At 49.6% G+C, this 15,566-nt stretch overlaps 1 protein-coding gene across 1 annotated transcript in view; it reads right to left on the minus strand.

Moving 5' to 3' along the window:
* The window catches only part of TXNDC16 (thioredoxin domain containing 16), a 30,132-nt gene that overhangs the window by 8,877 nt on the left and 5,689 nt on the right, over positions 1-15,566 (minus strand). Inside the window, exons 7-14 of the mRNA XM_029963626.1 lie at positions 15,166-15,322; positions 13,847-14,013; positions 13,457-13,517; positions 11,778-11,931; positions 10,900-11,046; positions 10,353-10,412; positions 4,104-4,272; positions 3,478-3,614 (exon numbers count right to left, since the gene is read on the minus strand). Of these exons, the coding sequence (XP_029819486.1) occupies positions 3,478-3,614; positions 4,104-4,272; positions 10,353-10,412; positions 10,900-11,046; positions 11,778-11,931; positions 13,457-13,517; positions 13,847-14,013; positions 15,166-15,322 (1,052 nt within the window). The remainder of the gene's footprint in view (positions 1-3,477; positions 3,615-4,103; positions 4,273-10,352; positions 10,413-10,899; positions 11,047-11,777; positions 11,932-13,456; positions 13,518-13,846; positions 14,014-15,165; positions 15,323-15,566) is intronic.

Genomic DNA, 15,566 nt, shown 5'->3' on the forward strand with positions numbered 1-15,566 from the left:
ATCCCATCTAACCCTGCCCTCTGTCAGTGGGAAGCCATTCCCCCTTGTCCTGTCCCTCCAGGCCCTTGTCCCAGGTTCCTCTCCAGCTCTCTTGGAGCCCCTTTAGGCCCTGGAAGGGGCTCTTAGGTCTCCCAGGAACCTTCTCTTCTCCAGGTTGAACACCCCCAGCTCTCCCAGCCTGGCTCCAGAGCAGAAGGTCTCCAGCTCTTGGAGTATCTCCATGGCCTCCTGTGACTTGCTCCAACAGGTCCATGTACTTAGTAGGAAACAACACACATACAACACAGCTGGTAACAAGAGTTTGGCTGGTTCACCTTGAGATATAGAGAAATCACTCTTGATTACGTTTGAAGTTGGCTTCCAGCTCTTTTGGTCCTTGGTTACCTGATTTAATTAGTGTTGAAGGAAAAATTCACATCCCAGGTTCCTCCAAGGAGCAGGTCTAGAGGCTTTAAATCCTCCCTGGAGACATAAGCTCATATTGAAGTGCCTGGAGCAGCTCTGGCTGCTGGAATTCTCTTCTAAATAAGGACAACCTTCAGCAGAATCCAGGCTTACTCCTTTCATCAGGGTCATTCCTAATGAGATCCTCATTCCCTGTCACACTTCCAAATTGTCCCATATTTTGGGGGCTGTGCCAGACCCAGAGCCACACACCAGCCCGTGTTTCTGCACAGCTCACAGCAACAGTCCCTCAGCTCTGTGCCAGAAACCCCCCAGATTCACAAAGAAGATGCACTTCTAAAGAATCTATTTCAATACTTCCTAGGAAATTAGTCCCTCTGAGAGCCCTGTTGCAAGGCCCTGTGGCACCTGATCAGGCACTGCAGCACATTCCTGGAGCTGGAATCCCAGCTGCCTTCCACGACGCTGCTGTGAGTTGCAGGAGCACAACCTCACTGATTTGGGAACAAGAAGGAACAAAGCTGCCACGTGAGGAACGGTCTAAAATCCCTGCAGAGTTTTGGGAGACAGGATCTGAGCACCTCCCCTTATCCCTCTGGAAGGAGGAATCTCCTGACCATGCTCTCCAGCAGCACCTGGAGCATCTCTCACTCCTTGAACACTTGGCTTCCACTGGTGCTGCCAAGCCCTGTGAGGCGCCAGAGCAGCGCAGGACACAGGTTTATTTTTAAATATTTGCCACAGGGTTTAGGACAGAGTCTTACTTCCAAGGATCTTCCAGTTTCTGCACAGAAAACAAACCGCTCCTCTAAAAATTCTGCAAGTTTCCAGGAAAACGCTCGTTCGTTGCCCTCGTAATACCATTCCCCTCTTCCTAATAAATATTAATTATGATTTTTCCCACAAGCCTCTTTTAGCTCAGACCCACCAAAGGGCTTCTTAACATAGTCCTCATGCTAAGGGTTGGAAAAAATCCAGGGATTTATTTAGCTGAACATCTTTGTCTCAGTTAACTAGAAATGGCAACGACCTGGTGCCATTGCCGGTGCAGGATAGAGAAGGAATTCTTGCCGTGAGAAAACGACTGGAAATTCCAGATAAGCCCTCAGGTTGATAAGAGGAGCAGTGTGGTTTTCCCGGCTCCAGCCTGGTTTGGTGCCTGAACAGCTGGCTCCAGTTTTCTGCTCCCTCAGGCCATTCTGCGGGAGGCTCCAACACCCCCGGGCTATGGGAGGAGAACACTTCCCGAATTTCATCTCCCTTGGCACCTGCGGCTGAGTTACCCCGGACTGCGGATGCCGTTCCGGATTGTAGATGGATATGCCCTGAGGGAAGAGGGAAAGAGCTGCCTGGAAACCTCCAATGCTCTTGTTTGCACAGGAGGAAATGAACAACTTCTATAGAGAATCCCAGAACGGTTTGAGTTGGAAGTGACTTGAATGATCATCCAGCTCCAACCCCCTGCCACGGGCAGGGACACCTTCCACTAGCCCAGGTTGCTCCAAGCCCTGTCCAACCTGGCCTTGGACACTTCCAGGGATGGGGCAGGCACAGCTTCTCTGGGCAACCTGTGCCAGGGCCTCACTCTGCAGAGCTGGGACCTTCCCACCCCACGGCCTCTCAGTTGCCAGCTTCCCCCAGGAATCACTGCCTTGAAAAAAGGAGAACTTTCTGATCCTGCTTAAGATCAAACTTTCAGACTGTTTTTTATTTTAAAGCTCCGTTGTGCCTCTGAACTTTGGTTTAATGCAAACCAAGCTACTTTCTCACGTGAGGGGCTCCAGAGGGAATCCACTGTGCCCAGAGATAAGAACAAAACAGAATGTCTGGAACCAACTGGAAAACACTTGGGCTGTGCTCACTGAGCCAGCTGATAGCTAATTCCCTGTTTTCTTCAGGACCATCTAATCTGGTAAATACAGCAGAAAATCTTACTGATCCCAAAAAAACCTTTAGTCCAGCCCAGACAAGCTGTGGCTGCCCCATCCCTGGAAGTGTCCAAGGCCAGGTTGGATGGGGTTTGGAGCAAACTGGTCTAGTGGAAGGTGTCCCTGCCCATGGCAGGGGGCAGGAAAAAATGATCCTTAAAATCCCTTCCAACCCAAACCATCCCATAATTCTATGATTTGCCTGAAACACAACACGATGTTCCCTTTCCAGACTGACTTTATTCCCTCTCCTTTATCATATATGATTGTCACATGAAAAATCACCGCAGCTCTGGGATCCATTTCCCTGTTTTTGCAAAGGGCTGTGGAAACCCAGTGGATCCTGGACCACAGCTATGGCAGGGAAGGGATGATACTGGAGCCCATCCCAGTGACTCAGAGCAGGCAGGGCAGGGAGAGTGTCACTGCTCCAAGTTTCAGCCACTGCCCAGGACTGCACTGACCGAGACTACGGAGTGAGACAAATCCAAACAAGTTCAGGACGCTCCTTCCAGCAGCTCTGCTTTGCATTTCTGTGTCCACCTATTTCAAAATTCACAACTGGATTTCACTGAGTTATTCACATTTCACTCCTTTCGAGGCAGGAAATCTGTATTTCACCTTACTGCTGTTTTGGTTTTAAAAAAGTAAAAGTTTTGGATTGTGTGTTGAAGAACTGGGACCACCCCATTTTCAGGAGGAATCAGCAAGATAACTGTGAATCCAAGTGTGGAAAGGGCTTTCTTTAAGGAAGAATATGCTGTGAAGAATGGCTGATGGATCTGGGCTAAGTCAGAGGCTAAGAGGGAATTTAATGCCAGCCTACAACTATTTTGAAGGGACTCACAGAGAGGACAGAGCCAAACTCTTCAGGGTAAGGGGCAGGAGATACAACAGGGACAGATTGTTGGGAAGTTATTACTCCCACACTGGATGTAGTAAACACACTTGGCAGCTGAACGTCCTCTGAGCAAAGTATGGACCCCAGGTCCCACATCTGGAATGATCTGCAATCCTCTGCTTGCAAAACTAGAAAGGGTAGTGCCAGGCAGGCTGTGTTGTGAACTTCCAAGCAACCTGGAAGCATCCCTCTCCCACCAGGAATGAAGCTGAAGAGTGCTTAACCCACAAACACCACACTGACCTTCACTTGTGGCTGTGCTAAACACTCCCAGAAGGGAAGTGTGGTGATGGGATGACAGCTCAGGTGGAAACTCTCCTCTTAAATATCCTTCTGCTTCGTCCATCGTGGCCAGTTTCAGTGGGCAGGAAACTCGGCTCCTATGGAAAGGCAGAGGAAAAACGTGGGGCTTTGGGAGGAAGAGACAAAAGGGCAACCTCAATCCAACAGGGCCTCCAGCCCAATGTGACAACTGTCATGCCTCAATAGAGACAAAAATTAGTCATCTGGGAAGGGAGGACAGACAGAGAAAGGCACTGGAGCTGATTATGAGGAAGAGAGAACAGCCCTGAGCCACCCTGGTTGCTCTGAGATCCTTGGGATCCCCATTAAAAATAACAGAGAAGGAATTCCAGAAAAAAAAAACAAAAACAAAACCGAAAAAGGGACAGTGACAACAGAAGGATGTGCTGTGCAAGAACAGATGTTCCCTGAGACTGAAAAGCACAAAAAGTTATTAGATTAATTTCCAAACCAGGTCTATAATCAGATCCGGCATTATTTTTCCAAGAGGGATTTCCATTATACAGATCATGAAGTATCCAGATGTGGATCTGGCAGATCTCCCCATGCAGGGACTCCTCACTTACAGGATGATGAAGCTGGTGAGCTCTTCAGTTCCCCACATGCCATCATATGTCACTGACTTCTCTCCTTTCCCATAAATCTTAATGGTGGGAAACTGGGTGACATTCTCCTGGGTGCAAATTCCAGGCCAGTCCCAGCAGTTCACCCGGGAGAGCAAAACCCCAGGAGTTCCTAGAGTGGAAAATAAATACTTATGAATAATATGAAAACCTAAAAGTAATGATAAATTGGTGGGAAAATAGAGGGTTTTACTGGCTCATTTGGATATTATTGTATATATTTGTAATAATGCTCCCAGAAATCTCAAAATCCAGCCCTTTGAGTACAGGACATCTCCCCCTTGAAATCAGTCATGGATATGCCTGACACTTTTTGGCCACAGTAATAATTATTTCCAGGCTGTGAATCTATTAAATATCCCATCAGGTATGGATAGACCCAAACAAGAGAGAGAATGATCTCAGGGAAGTGAGAGGTTGTACTTCTCAGAAAGAAATTCCCAGAGACACTCACATCTGGCTGGTAACTCAAAGGGACACCACAGAATCCTGAGGCAACTGTCCGGGAGCATAAGGTAAGGAAAGGCATGGAAATACCTTAGGAATGAGGCCAAGAGGAGAAACAATACAGGTTCTCATTTACAGGAAAGAGGGAAGATGAAGCTTGGCATGGAAGAGGAGGATGCAGTCAAGGCTTTTTCACTTATTAAGGTGCTCAGTGGTGAAAAATGTCTGTTCTACCTCAAGTACGAAGCCAAACACACACAGAGCAGTCAGAGGGGCTGTAAGAAAGGCAGATGGAATAAAACAATTTGGTGGCATTCCCCCCATCCTGTGCTCTCAGGCACATGGTGGGATTCTTGGGGTTATCCTGTGCAGAGCCACAAGTTGGACTTGATCCCTGTGGATCCCTTTCAACTCAGGATTTTGTGGGATTCCATGCCAGCTATTCATCTCCCAGACACCTGTCTGACCTTAAGAGAGGGGTCTGACAAATAAGGGAGAGGGAAAGGAAGAGCATGTGGGAATTACAGGGCAGTCAGTCCAGCTGTGGCTCCTGGGAAAAGTCCTAAAAAGGTGATAATCTCAAGGGATTGGTGAGCAGTGAAATAAAGGAAGGTTGGTTCCCTGTCTGCTCTCCATGAGCCCAAGACTTCTGCAATTCCAGCATGTCCTTCATCCCAGATTCATGGAGAATGGTTTGGGTTGGAAGGAACATCTCATTCCAACCCCCTGCCATGGGTAGGGACACCTTCCACTAGACCAAGTTTCTCCAAGCCCCATCCAACCTGGCCTGGAACACTTCCAGGGATCTTATCTTTCTTTCACTTTCAGGCTGGGTGAAGACCAGCACATGCTGCTGCTGCTCCATGGCTAAGCCTGACCTAACCCAGACAGGTGAACCATCACCAGCTTCCCTCCCTCCCCCTCCTTGGCTTCCAGCCCCCCTTGATCTGCCTCCCACCCACTCACAGCCCTGGCCAAGGACAGCCAGGCTCTGTGCAGTCGTCCATTCCCACTGCAGGAATGATTATCTCAAAAATCTTCCCTCCTTCCCTTAACTTCTTTGAACAGGATTCAACAGCTACATGGGAAAGATGGAGTGAAACCTAGAGACAAGTACACACATGGATGCAGACCAGTGTCCTTCAGAAACCAGGGCTGGGGCAGGTGATGAGGATTTCCCAACAGATCAAACCAGCCAATCTTTCTTCTCTCCCAGTTCTGGGTTTAGATTCTGATCACTGTTTTCATCAAAGGCCTGGCTGAAGGAATAAAACATATCCAATCTCCAAATGATCCAAAGCCCAGAGGGGCAGAAAGCAATTTGGAGGGCAAAGTGTAAGGACAGCAGCATTCCATGAGGAGAAGCAGGACGCACAGATACCATCAGTGCTGCAGAAAAGGGGTGAACTCCCAACAGCATCTGAAAGGCATGGGAGGAAAATTGAGTTTTTCTGTCCTGGAGAGACCTCTGCTGAGCCCAGCGAGCCAGGCTGGGAAACACTTTTTTGGAAAGGCTTAAGCAAATGAGAATCTGGAGAGGTTTGGAAGACATGCCTGCTGAGGAAAAACCCAAAGAAGTTTTGACTGGAAACTGCCAGGAAGAAAGAAACAATAAAATCTAACAGTACATAAAGTCTGCTCTGGAGGGGACAGTGAGATCAAGGGCAAGCAACAACCCACTCCCAGGTGGGGAGGTTTGACCAAATATCAAAACAAGCTACTGAAAACCAAACACAGCTGAGTGTTGCACAACCTCTTGTTGCCCAGAGACTGGACTCCCCATTCCTGGAAGTGTTCCAGGCCGGGTTGGACGGGACTTGGAGCAACCTGGGCTTGTGGAAGGCATTGCATCCATGGCAGGGTGCAATGAGATGGGCTTTAAGGTCCCTTCTAACCCAAACTATTCTGTGATTCCATAAGTATTTTTGGCAGAGAAGCTGTGGAAGGGTTTTAATGGTGTGTCCAGCCCTGTGGGCACCGATGGGTGGGAAGAAAGATGAAAGAAGAACACAAAATCCCACTGTCCTGTGATTTTTGGTGCTGCTAAACCCAGCAACAGCGAGAACCTCTGTCCAAGGGGTATTAGAAAACCAGGACAAGACAAACCATCAATATTATAAGGAATGAGAGAAAACAAGAATCCCAGAAACTTCTAATCCTTTGGAAGGCAGGACTGACATGGTGCTGGAGTGTGTCCAGAGAAGGGAACAGAGCTGAGGAAGGTTCTGGAGCACTAGGAGTGGCTGAGGGAGCTGGGGGGGCTCAGCCTGGAGAAAAGAAGGCTCAGGGGGGACCTTCTGGCTCTGCAACCCCCTGACAGGAGGGGGGAGCCTGGAGGGGGTGTGTCAGGCTCTGCTCCCAGGGAACAAGGGACAGGAGAAGAGGAAACAGCCTCAGGCTGCATCAGGGGAAGTTTAGATTGGATATTTGGGGAAATTTCTTCCTCAAAAGGGTTGTCCAGCCCTGGCACAGCTGCCCAGGGCAGTGGTGGGGTCCCCACCCCAGAGGGATTTCAAAAGCCATGTGGATGTGGCACTTGGGGACACGGGTCAGTGGTGGCCTTGACTGTGCAGGGGAAATGGTTGGACTTGATGATTTCAAGGTCTTTTCCAACCTAAAGAATTCCACAGTTGTATTAAAAAACCAACTCACCTGAAGAGCTGGTCCAGATGAAAGAGAAGTTATGTGCTGAAGTGCCACACTTCAAGAGGAGGAATCCAACATGGAATGGGAAACAACTACCCAGAAAACATCACACAGTGGTCTCCTAAATCCTCACTTCAGATTTAGGCTCCATGGATACACATTGCTAAATCATGCAGGTGATTTTCATGCCTTTGAGCTACGACTTCACCCCGTGTCTTTGGAATTCATTGCTCAAGAAGACCTCACAAGCACAGAGGAGGGAAGCAGAACCATTTTTCACCACGATACGTTGCTCTTCTTAGATGTGGGTTTCCCCTCTTCTTTGTAAAAAAAAAGGCCAATGATACACCTAAGAAATGCTCAGCACTGTCTCACCTTCACAGCCTCTTGGCTCAAGGGTCCTGCTTCCAAAAATTCCCATCCTGCAACAGCAAACCAGAGCTGCAGGAGCCCCAGTTGCACTGGGAATGGCTCGTTCTTGCTCTAAGGGCAGAAAATGTGCTCAGCTCAGCTAAACTGAGGGAGAACAAAAGAGAGAACATTTTGGGACTGTAAACTTCACTTTGTGATGATCTGCTGAACATCTGTTATGGGATGATTCATGGGGTCATTCCAGTCTCCAATCTCCTCCATTCCCGTGCCTTGGTCCCATATGGCCTGTTCTCAGTGCCACTTTGCACAAGGAATTGGGATCAAAAGCAGGACCTGGTTCTGCAACTCATAATGGTGCCTCAAGCTGGGGTGACTCATGCCTCAGACAGCTGGTCCTCCCAGCCCTTGGGAAGAAAGCTCCACCCAGGAGAGCAGGCAGGAATACCAGCACTCCTGGGGAGCTGAGAGACCGCCCCAAGCCATACCCTGTGTTTTATTCTCAGTTCTGCACAGCTCAAGGTCTTCTGCCTGATCCAGACTTCTGTCCTTGCATCCCAGCCATCTCTGAGAGCTCAGGGACCACTATCCTTTGAGGTCTTCCAGCTCCTTTGGGAGCTGGTCCTCCCAGTTCCCTGGGGCTCCCTCAGCAGCAGAGACAAAGGATCTCCAGATCCACTAACGCAGCCGTGCTCCATCCCCTCTGAGGTCGTGGCAGAGAAAGCAAACTGGAGTCATTCCATAGGTCACAATCTGGCCTGGGAGTGTTTGGTGGGACCTAACTGATCACAGAGGAAAGGCCCTGACCCCAACCAGTTCATCTGTCTGTGGCTGAGACTGTTATCAAGTGACTCAACAAACTCATGGTGAAATCCTGGTAGTGCAGAATCTGCCCAGGTTTGGCCACTGGCTCGGGATGAGGCCAATTTTTATCCATGGACTCTCCATGTCACTCCTCCAGCTGGTCTGGCTGCTGGGGAGTCCAAAAGAAACCCCAAACCATCAACAACCATAATATTTCTAACAACAACAACAGCCCCTACTGACCCTTCCTGTTTATTCCCGGGATTTCAGTCCAGATCAAAGCTGCTGGTGATTTTCCCTCCATGCAAACTGTGGATGCAGAACTGCTTTCATCCAAACCACAGCACTGTCCACAGCATTCCCAGGAGGGTTTCTTGGAAGCCTATCCCACTGCATCTGCTTCCCAGAAAATTGGCTGTGTCCTCTGCAGACTCCATCCACATCCCCACTGCTGAATCCTCTGCAGGACACAGTGTCCAGTCCCAGGGGAGTTCTATCACCAGGAAAAATGAGCCTTGATGGAGAAGAAAAACCAGAAGAAGGCACCAGGCACCTCCAGAGGTGCTGGAACAGCTCTTACATGGATCCTTGCAACTTCCCTGCTGCGCTGCAGGGAGTTGGGAATGAAGCCACCTCAGTGTCTCCTGCAGCCCAGGGGAGAAAGAGGCACTCCTGGAAAAGATTCAGCTCATGTAAGAACCCACTTCTCTCCACAAACCAGAGTGGGATGGGGTTGAGGACCTGAATGAAGCTGAACTGGTGTTGACACTGCTCAGGAACTGCTCAGACCCTCTTGAAGGATCACCTCATCCTGCCTTTATTCCCATGTGCTGTCTTTAAGTGCTGCTGATTCTTCACCATCACATGTTATTTATGGAGTTCTGTGGCCACCTGTGAGATTTCCCACACAAATCAGCCTCCAGGTCCTGGAAGCACCATCACTGTAAATCCTCCCTCTGACACCATCCTGCCCAGTGGATCTGGGCCTGCCCACACCTGTCTGTCCTGCCTTCCTCCAAAGCCAGGGCTCATTACAGCTCCTTTCCAGATCAAGTAATTCCAAGGACAGGAGAGCTGATGTGCCACCCAGCTGGGCAGATGTAGTGCATCTCCTTGGCCTGTGCAGACCAAGGCCTGAGGGGCTCAAACGGGACCCTGTTTCCATGTCACAGCCCACAATCCCTGCTGTTTGCTCCTCTTGGATCCAAAGCCCACCCGTGTCACCCACTGGCACTGGTGCTGTGTCCTGAGTCTTCCCAAACTCTTCCTTGTGCAGTCACTGTGCCCACCAACATCATCAGAACAGGATCACAGAATGGTTTGGATTGGAAGGGGCATTAAAGACCATCTTGTTCCAGCCCTGCCACAGACAGGGACACCTTCCACTACCCCAGGCTGCTCCAAGACCTGTCCAATCTGGCCTTGAACACTTCCAAGGATGGGGCATCTGGAATCATAGAATCACTAAGGTTGGAAAAGCTCTCTAAGATCATCGAGTCTAACTGTTCCCCCAGCACTGCCAAGGCCACCACTGACCCATGACCCATGCCACATCCACATGGCTTTTAAATCCTTCCAGGGATGGGGACTCCACCACTGCCTTGGGCAGCTGTGCCAGAGCTGGGCAACCTTGGTTGTCCATGAAGAAATTTTCCCTAACATCCAGCCTAAACCTCCCCTGGCACAACTTGAGGCCATTTCATGTCATCCTGTCACTTGTTCCCTGGGAGAAGAGACTCTGCCAACATCCCTAAACAAGAAACGAAGGACTCTTCCTAAGCAACATGGATATGCCTTCCTTAAGAGTTTGAGGGGAAAAAAAATGAGTGTGTTCTAGGTGAGGTATCACCAATATCCTCCCAGCCTCCAGGTTCCTACTGCCAGGAGCAGGAGCAGTGTAAATCCCTCAGCCCCAGGGCACTTTACCTTTCAGGTGATCGGCCACCTCGGAGTAAGAGCGCAGCACTGCCAGGGACACAGCTTCCCCTGGAACACAGGAGAGGGGACACACACCCTGAGGGACAGGCAGGTGACACACAGCCCCCCCCCTTGCTCTCTGACAATGTCACATTACGAGTCTCTGCATCCTGAGGTGCTTCAAGCTCTGACTTGAAATAATAAGGAAAATCGAACTTTATGCTTCTGGACTTCTGGGGTTTTTTTATGTTTCAGCAGACAGGCTGCCTAGGCCATCCCATGAGCCCACAATTTCCCCTCTTGTCCTATATTTTTTCCTTATACAATGAAGGTTAAAACCCTACGAACATGGATATCTCCTGTCCTGGAGGATGTTATCACACATTAGCAGTCAACTGAAAAGAACTGATTTAATCTCATTGCTATTGGTGGTGGGAGACACACAGGGCAAAATGAGCCATTTCTTTATGGTTTAAACCTGTCTCCAGGATCCTGGAGAGCATGGTGAGCACCCCAAGGTTAGGGAAGGGTCAGCCAGGCCATGTTTCATACTCACAACTGGCATAAAACAGCACCACTGTCTGGGCAGCCTCTGAGAGGGAAGAGTGGAAGTTTTCCTCTGTCAGGACAAGGACCTGCTCCAGGGGCAGCTCTCGCTTCTTGTCCCTGGAAACTGCTTCCACCACCTGGTCATCCTGGATGTCTGCAAGGGACCCACAGGTGTGCACAGGGCAGGGGGAACTGCAGCCCCCTGAGCCACCCCAGCAGCATGTTTTTGTAAGGCAGAACCTCCCAGCAGAGACGTGTGGGGAGAGGAGGGACAGACACACAGACAAACCCATCAAAATGCACATATCCCACTTCACATCACTTCTGCCCTTGGATTTGAACACTATTCTTTGAGCATGTTGGCTCCTCTGAGATCCTGCCCCAATTTTTTTTTTTTGAAAACACACCCAATTCTGAATGGAGAACAAAAGCATTTTCTATTACGCTTTGCAGGGACCAGCGTTTTCTCCCTGGAGAGGGCAAGTCTGGAACTGCTGTTACAAAAACATGTCTCTAACCCCTTCCAAAGGGACTGGTACCTCTGAGGCCCTTCAGATGCTTGTAGAGGACACTGTTTTGGGTGCACTTTAAACCCCCTCATGTCTCTGACTCTGGTGCATCCCAGCACAAGCACTCCAGTTCCTCACTCAGCACTTCAGTGACTGTTCCTCTCACGGCTGCTGACTTTTCTCCCTGGTGTTTCCCCTAAAAATTGTGCTTGTCTGTCATATTTCAGTGACTTCAGAGAATGAGAGAGCCATTTTGTGGCCACAATGATGTGACTGTGATAGTTTGCAAGTGTTCTCTGTTTTAACGTGTCTCTAGCAGATGCTGATTGCACGTCCTGCTTGATGACAATCAGCTTTTCACTGCTTAATTGCACACCTTGATTGTTACTCTCTTTTTCATCCTCATCTTCCTCTTCCTCCTCCTCTTCCTTCTCTTCATCCTCCTGGATTTGTTTGACCTTGTTCTTATCTTCCACCAGGGTTATAACTTCATCAGTGTCTTCCAAGACCAGGTATTGGATTGGCATTCCCTGTGGAAAACAGAATAAACCAGTGGGAGCAAAACATCACTTTCTGCCTATTCTGTCTGCAAATCAAACTCATGGGGCACCATCACCCAACTACTTATTTTTAGGATATGCCAACAGATCCCTAAAGCTGCCAAAACAGGGGAACATCTCATTTATGTTTCTTTAGCCCAATTTCACCTGTGCATGAGTTTTTCTCAGTCCAGGCTGATGTCTCCCTGTGAGGAAGTAAATGTGGCTAAGTGGGATCCTGTGGTGAAAGTGAACACCAGCTCCACCTCCCAGCAACTTAACATAGATCCAGGAGACTGGAGGAGAAATCCCAGTGGCCAAGCAGGGAAGGAGAGCATCAAAGTACAGGGTCCACTTGGATATCTCCTCATTAGGGGGGTCAGGCTGGGTCCAAGCAGCCCACCACAGCCTGGGAAACTGGCCTAAAATATCCTTTATCTCATGGAGCTCAGCCAGGAAGAGTATTCCCAAGAGTACAGGGGCTGCCAGCCCATGGAAAGGAAAGAGCAAAATGTATTTCTCAGAAATGAGACCTTGTCGGCTTAAAATCAGTTCTGGCTCTGGCTCAGACAAAGGCACTGGAGAGAAAAGGGAAATTTTATCACGAACTGAGAGAAAAGACAAACTGCTGGCAACTCCCCTGGGCTCTGAGAGGAGCAACACAACATGCACATCCATCACCAGGGCATGGGAAGCCCTGGGGGGATGCTCAGGTCTGATCCTGCGTCTCTGCAATCCCAAGTGTGACAGTTCAGGCAATCGAGGGCAATGTGTGCTCCCTGGAATCTGTCAGCACCCAGTTCCATCTCCCTCACAAGCTGGGTCAGGCCCCTCCAGAGTTTAGCTCATCTTGATCAACCTCATTCAACTCACACCCTGCCCTTTTCTCAGATCACTGCCAGAGGCACTTGGTTACATGAGCTCAGCACAGACCTTTGGTTGTTTGCTCTTAGTTTCACACTCATTCCCTCTCCTGTCTTTTGACACCTTTCTCAAAGGGATAAGGACCTTTAGAAGCCCAAATCTTTGGGGAATTCGCACTTGGATATAGTTCACAACCTTGTGTTGCCTTAAGGTGTAAAGGAGGTGTCACCCTATGTTTTGAACCCAAAATAAACTCAGTATTTTATCTTTCCCATCAGGCACAGTTGCTGTGCAGCACCCAACCTGGGCAACTCCAAATCACAGAATCATCATGGAATGGTTTGGGTTGGAAGGATGATTAAAGATCATCCAGTTCCAACCCCCTGCCATGGGCAGGGACACCTTCCACTAGCCCAGGTTGCTCCAAGCCCCATCCAACTTGGCCTGGAATACTCCTGGGGATGGGACATCCACAGTTTTTTTGGACAACCTGTTGCACACACACGTGCATCTTGTGAAAGGCTCTTCCCCTTGAGCTTCAGGGAATGCTGTCAAATAACAACAGAGCCAAGGAACACCCCAACACCTCTCCAGAGCACCGTGCCCAGGTAGGGAAATAAGAGTTGTACAGTGAAGAAATCCAGTGTCCAACCTCATCTGGTGTCTTCAGCGCGACGTTGGACCGGTGCAGAACGTTCAAATCCACGAGGTCCCTTCCAAAATACACAGTGGACATTAGATGGGGCAACATGTCACCCCTCCTCTTTCTGCCCTTAATTGGAGGGTAAAATACAACCTTCCACCAGTGCTAAGCTTCCTTTCCAAAATCTCTCTCAGTCTGATTGTTTTTCCACTTCTAAGCCAGCAACACTTCAAAGCTAATCTGATTCTGGACAAGTCCTTAAATGTGACATTCTCAGGATATAGCCTGGTTTTACTGCCTCCCATCCAAATTTAAGCCCACCAACTGACATCCTGGAGTAACCAAGCTTGGAGACACCACAAAAATGAAGGAGAGTCCCAAAACACTTGAGAGAAATACCTGGACAAAAGGGCAACTCCTGCTTTGCCCAAGAGCTGCCAGGCCACAAACTCTGCTGTCCTCCTGTCGGCCTCGTAGGTCTCCCTCTGGCTCAGGATGAACACCAGGGGTAGCCCGAGCTGTAAGTGGACAGTGGAGACCTTCTCTGGGTCCTCAGCAACCTCTGTCTGGAGAGCAGACATGGTTATATTGCAGCACAGCTCCACAATTTTTAGGTACCTCAGCTCTTCTCCTGCACAGCCCAAGCCACCAAGTGTTCCCCAGCCACAGGAATGAGGAGATCCTCAAGAAAAAGCTTCCAACCCCAATTCCAAAACATGTATGGAAGCAGAACCCAAACAATCCCAGTTAAGCTGTTCCAACACGTCATGACTTTCCCTGGTAAAAACCTGGGCCTTATTTTGCATATTGTTTTTTTATGGCTCAGCAACTCCAGATGTCAAATCCCCACTCACTTTTATTCACCTGGCATCCATTCCCCGGGGCAGGTGGAAAATCCCAGCCACAACATGCAACAGCTGGAATCCTCTCCCTTCCTGCCTTGGACAAGCTGCTTCATGACAGCATGGAGCTGCTTGAGGGCTCCACGGGCCTAATCCAGGAGACTGGCTGAAGGAGGCACTTCCCAGTTCATCTGCTCATCCTCTTGATGGGCAGAGATGACCAGTGGGAACAGGAGGCTGATAAAAGTTTCTCCTGCCCCGTAGAAGGAGGAAATAGGAGGGAACCTCCTGTTCCTTGTGCTCCTCAGGGCATGAAGGACTGATATCAAATTCCACAAAGTGCTGAGCTTCCCGTGGGGAGCCTACAGGAGCAGCTGAGGACATTGGGACTGTCTAGTTTGGGAAAAGAAGGCTGAGGGATGTCCCTGTTGCTCTCCACAGCTTCCTGAGGGGATGTTGAGGGGGAAACACTGATCTCTTCAGCACATCCAGGGATAGAACATGTGGAAATGGTTCACAGCTGCATCAGGGGAGGTTTAGACAGGACAATAGGAAGCATTTCTTTACCAAGAGCGTTGTCAAACACTGGGACAAGCTTCATATGGAGGTGGTCAGTGTTTAAGAGTCATTTGGAAAATGCCACCAGTAATTTACTTTAACTTTCAGCCAGCCCTGAATTGCTCAGGCAGTTGGACCAGATGCTTGTCCAAGCCTGTTACTTGCTTGGACCCAACCTGGGAGCTTTGCCATTAACTTTTTGGGGAAAGGGCGGATTCTCACGCTCAGCTTTGCCCTCTGCTCTCACCCCCCTCACTCTGTCACCCACCCCAGCTGCCCTGACACCCCCAGCCAGGCTGATCCTTGTTCCCATCATACCACCAAGGGAGCCCCCATGAGCTTGAGGTGCCTGTGGATGTTGAGCAGGGTCAGGGGTTGTGCCAGGGCTGTTCTCCTGCAGGGCTGTGCCGGGTCCGTGGCCCTCTGGCAGTGGCAGAACAGCAGCCAGGCAGAGGATACGTCGGGGTCATCACTGCTGTGAGGAGAAACAAAACCCTGAGCAGGGCTGGAAAATGCCCTGACAGAAGGACCAGGTTTGCTGACATGTTTTACAGGGCAGGTGATCCTCAAGTTCAGGGTTTGACAGGGTTGTGGAACAGGCTGAGAGAGCTGGGGGTGTTTTGCCTGGAGAAGAGGAGCCTCCTTAGAGCCCCTTCCAGTGCCTAAAGGGGCTCTAGAAGAGCTGGAGAGGTATGGAATGACAGTACAAGGGGTAATGG

The sequence above is a fragment of the Manacus vitellinus genome, unplaced genomic scaffold (assembly GCF_001715985.3).
Source record: "Manacus vitellinus isolate BGI_N305 unplaced genomic scaffold, ASM171598v3 scaffold_103_pilon, whole genome shotgun sequence".
Lineage (NCBI taxonomy): Eukaryota > Metazoa > Chordata > Aves > Passeriformes > Pipridae > Manacus > Manacus vitellinus.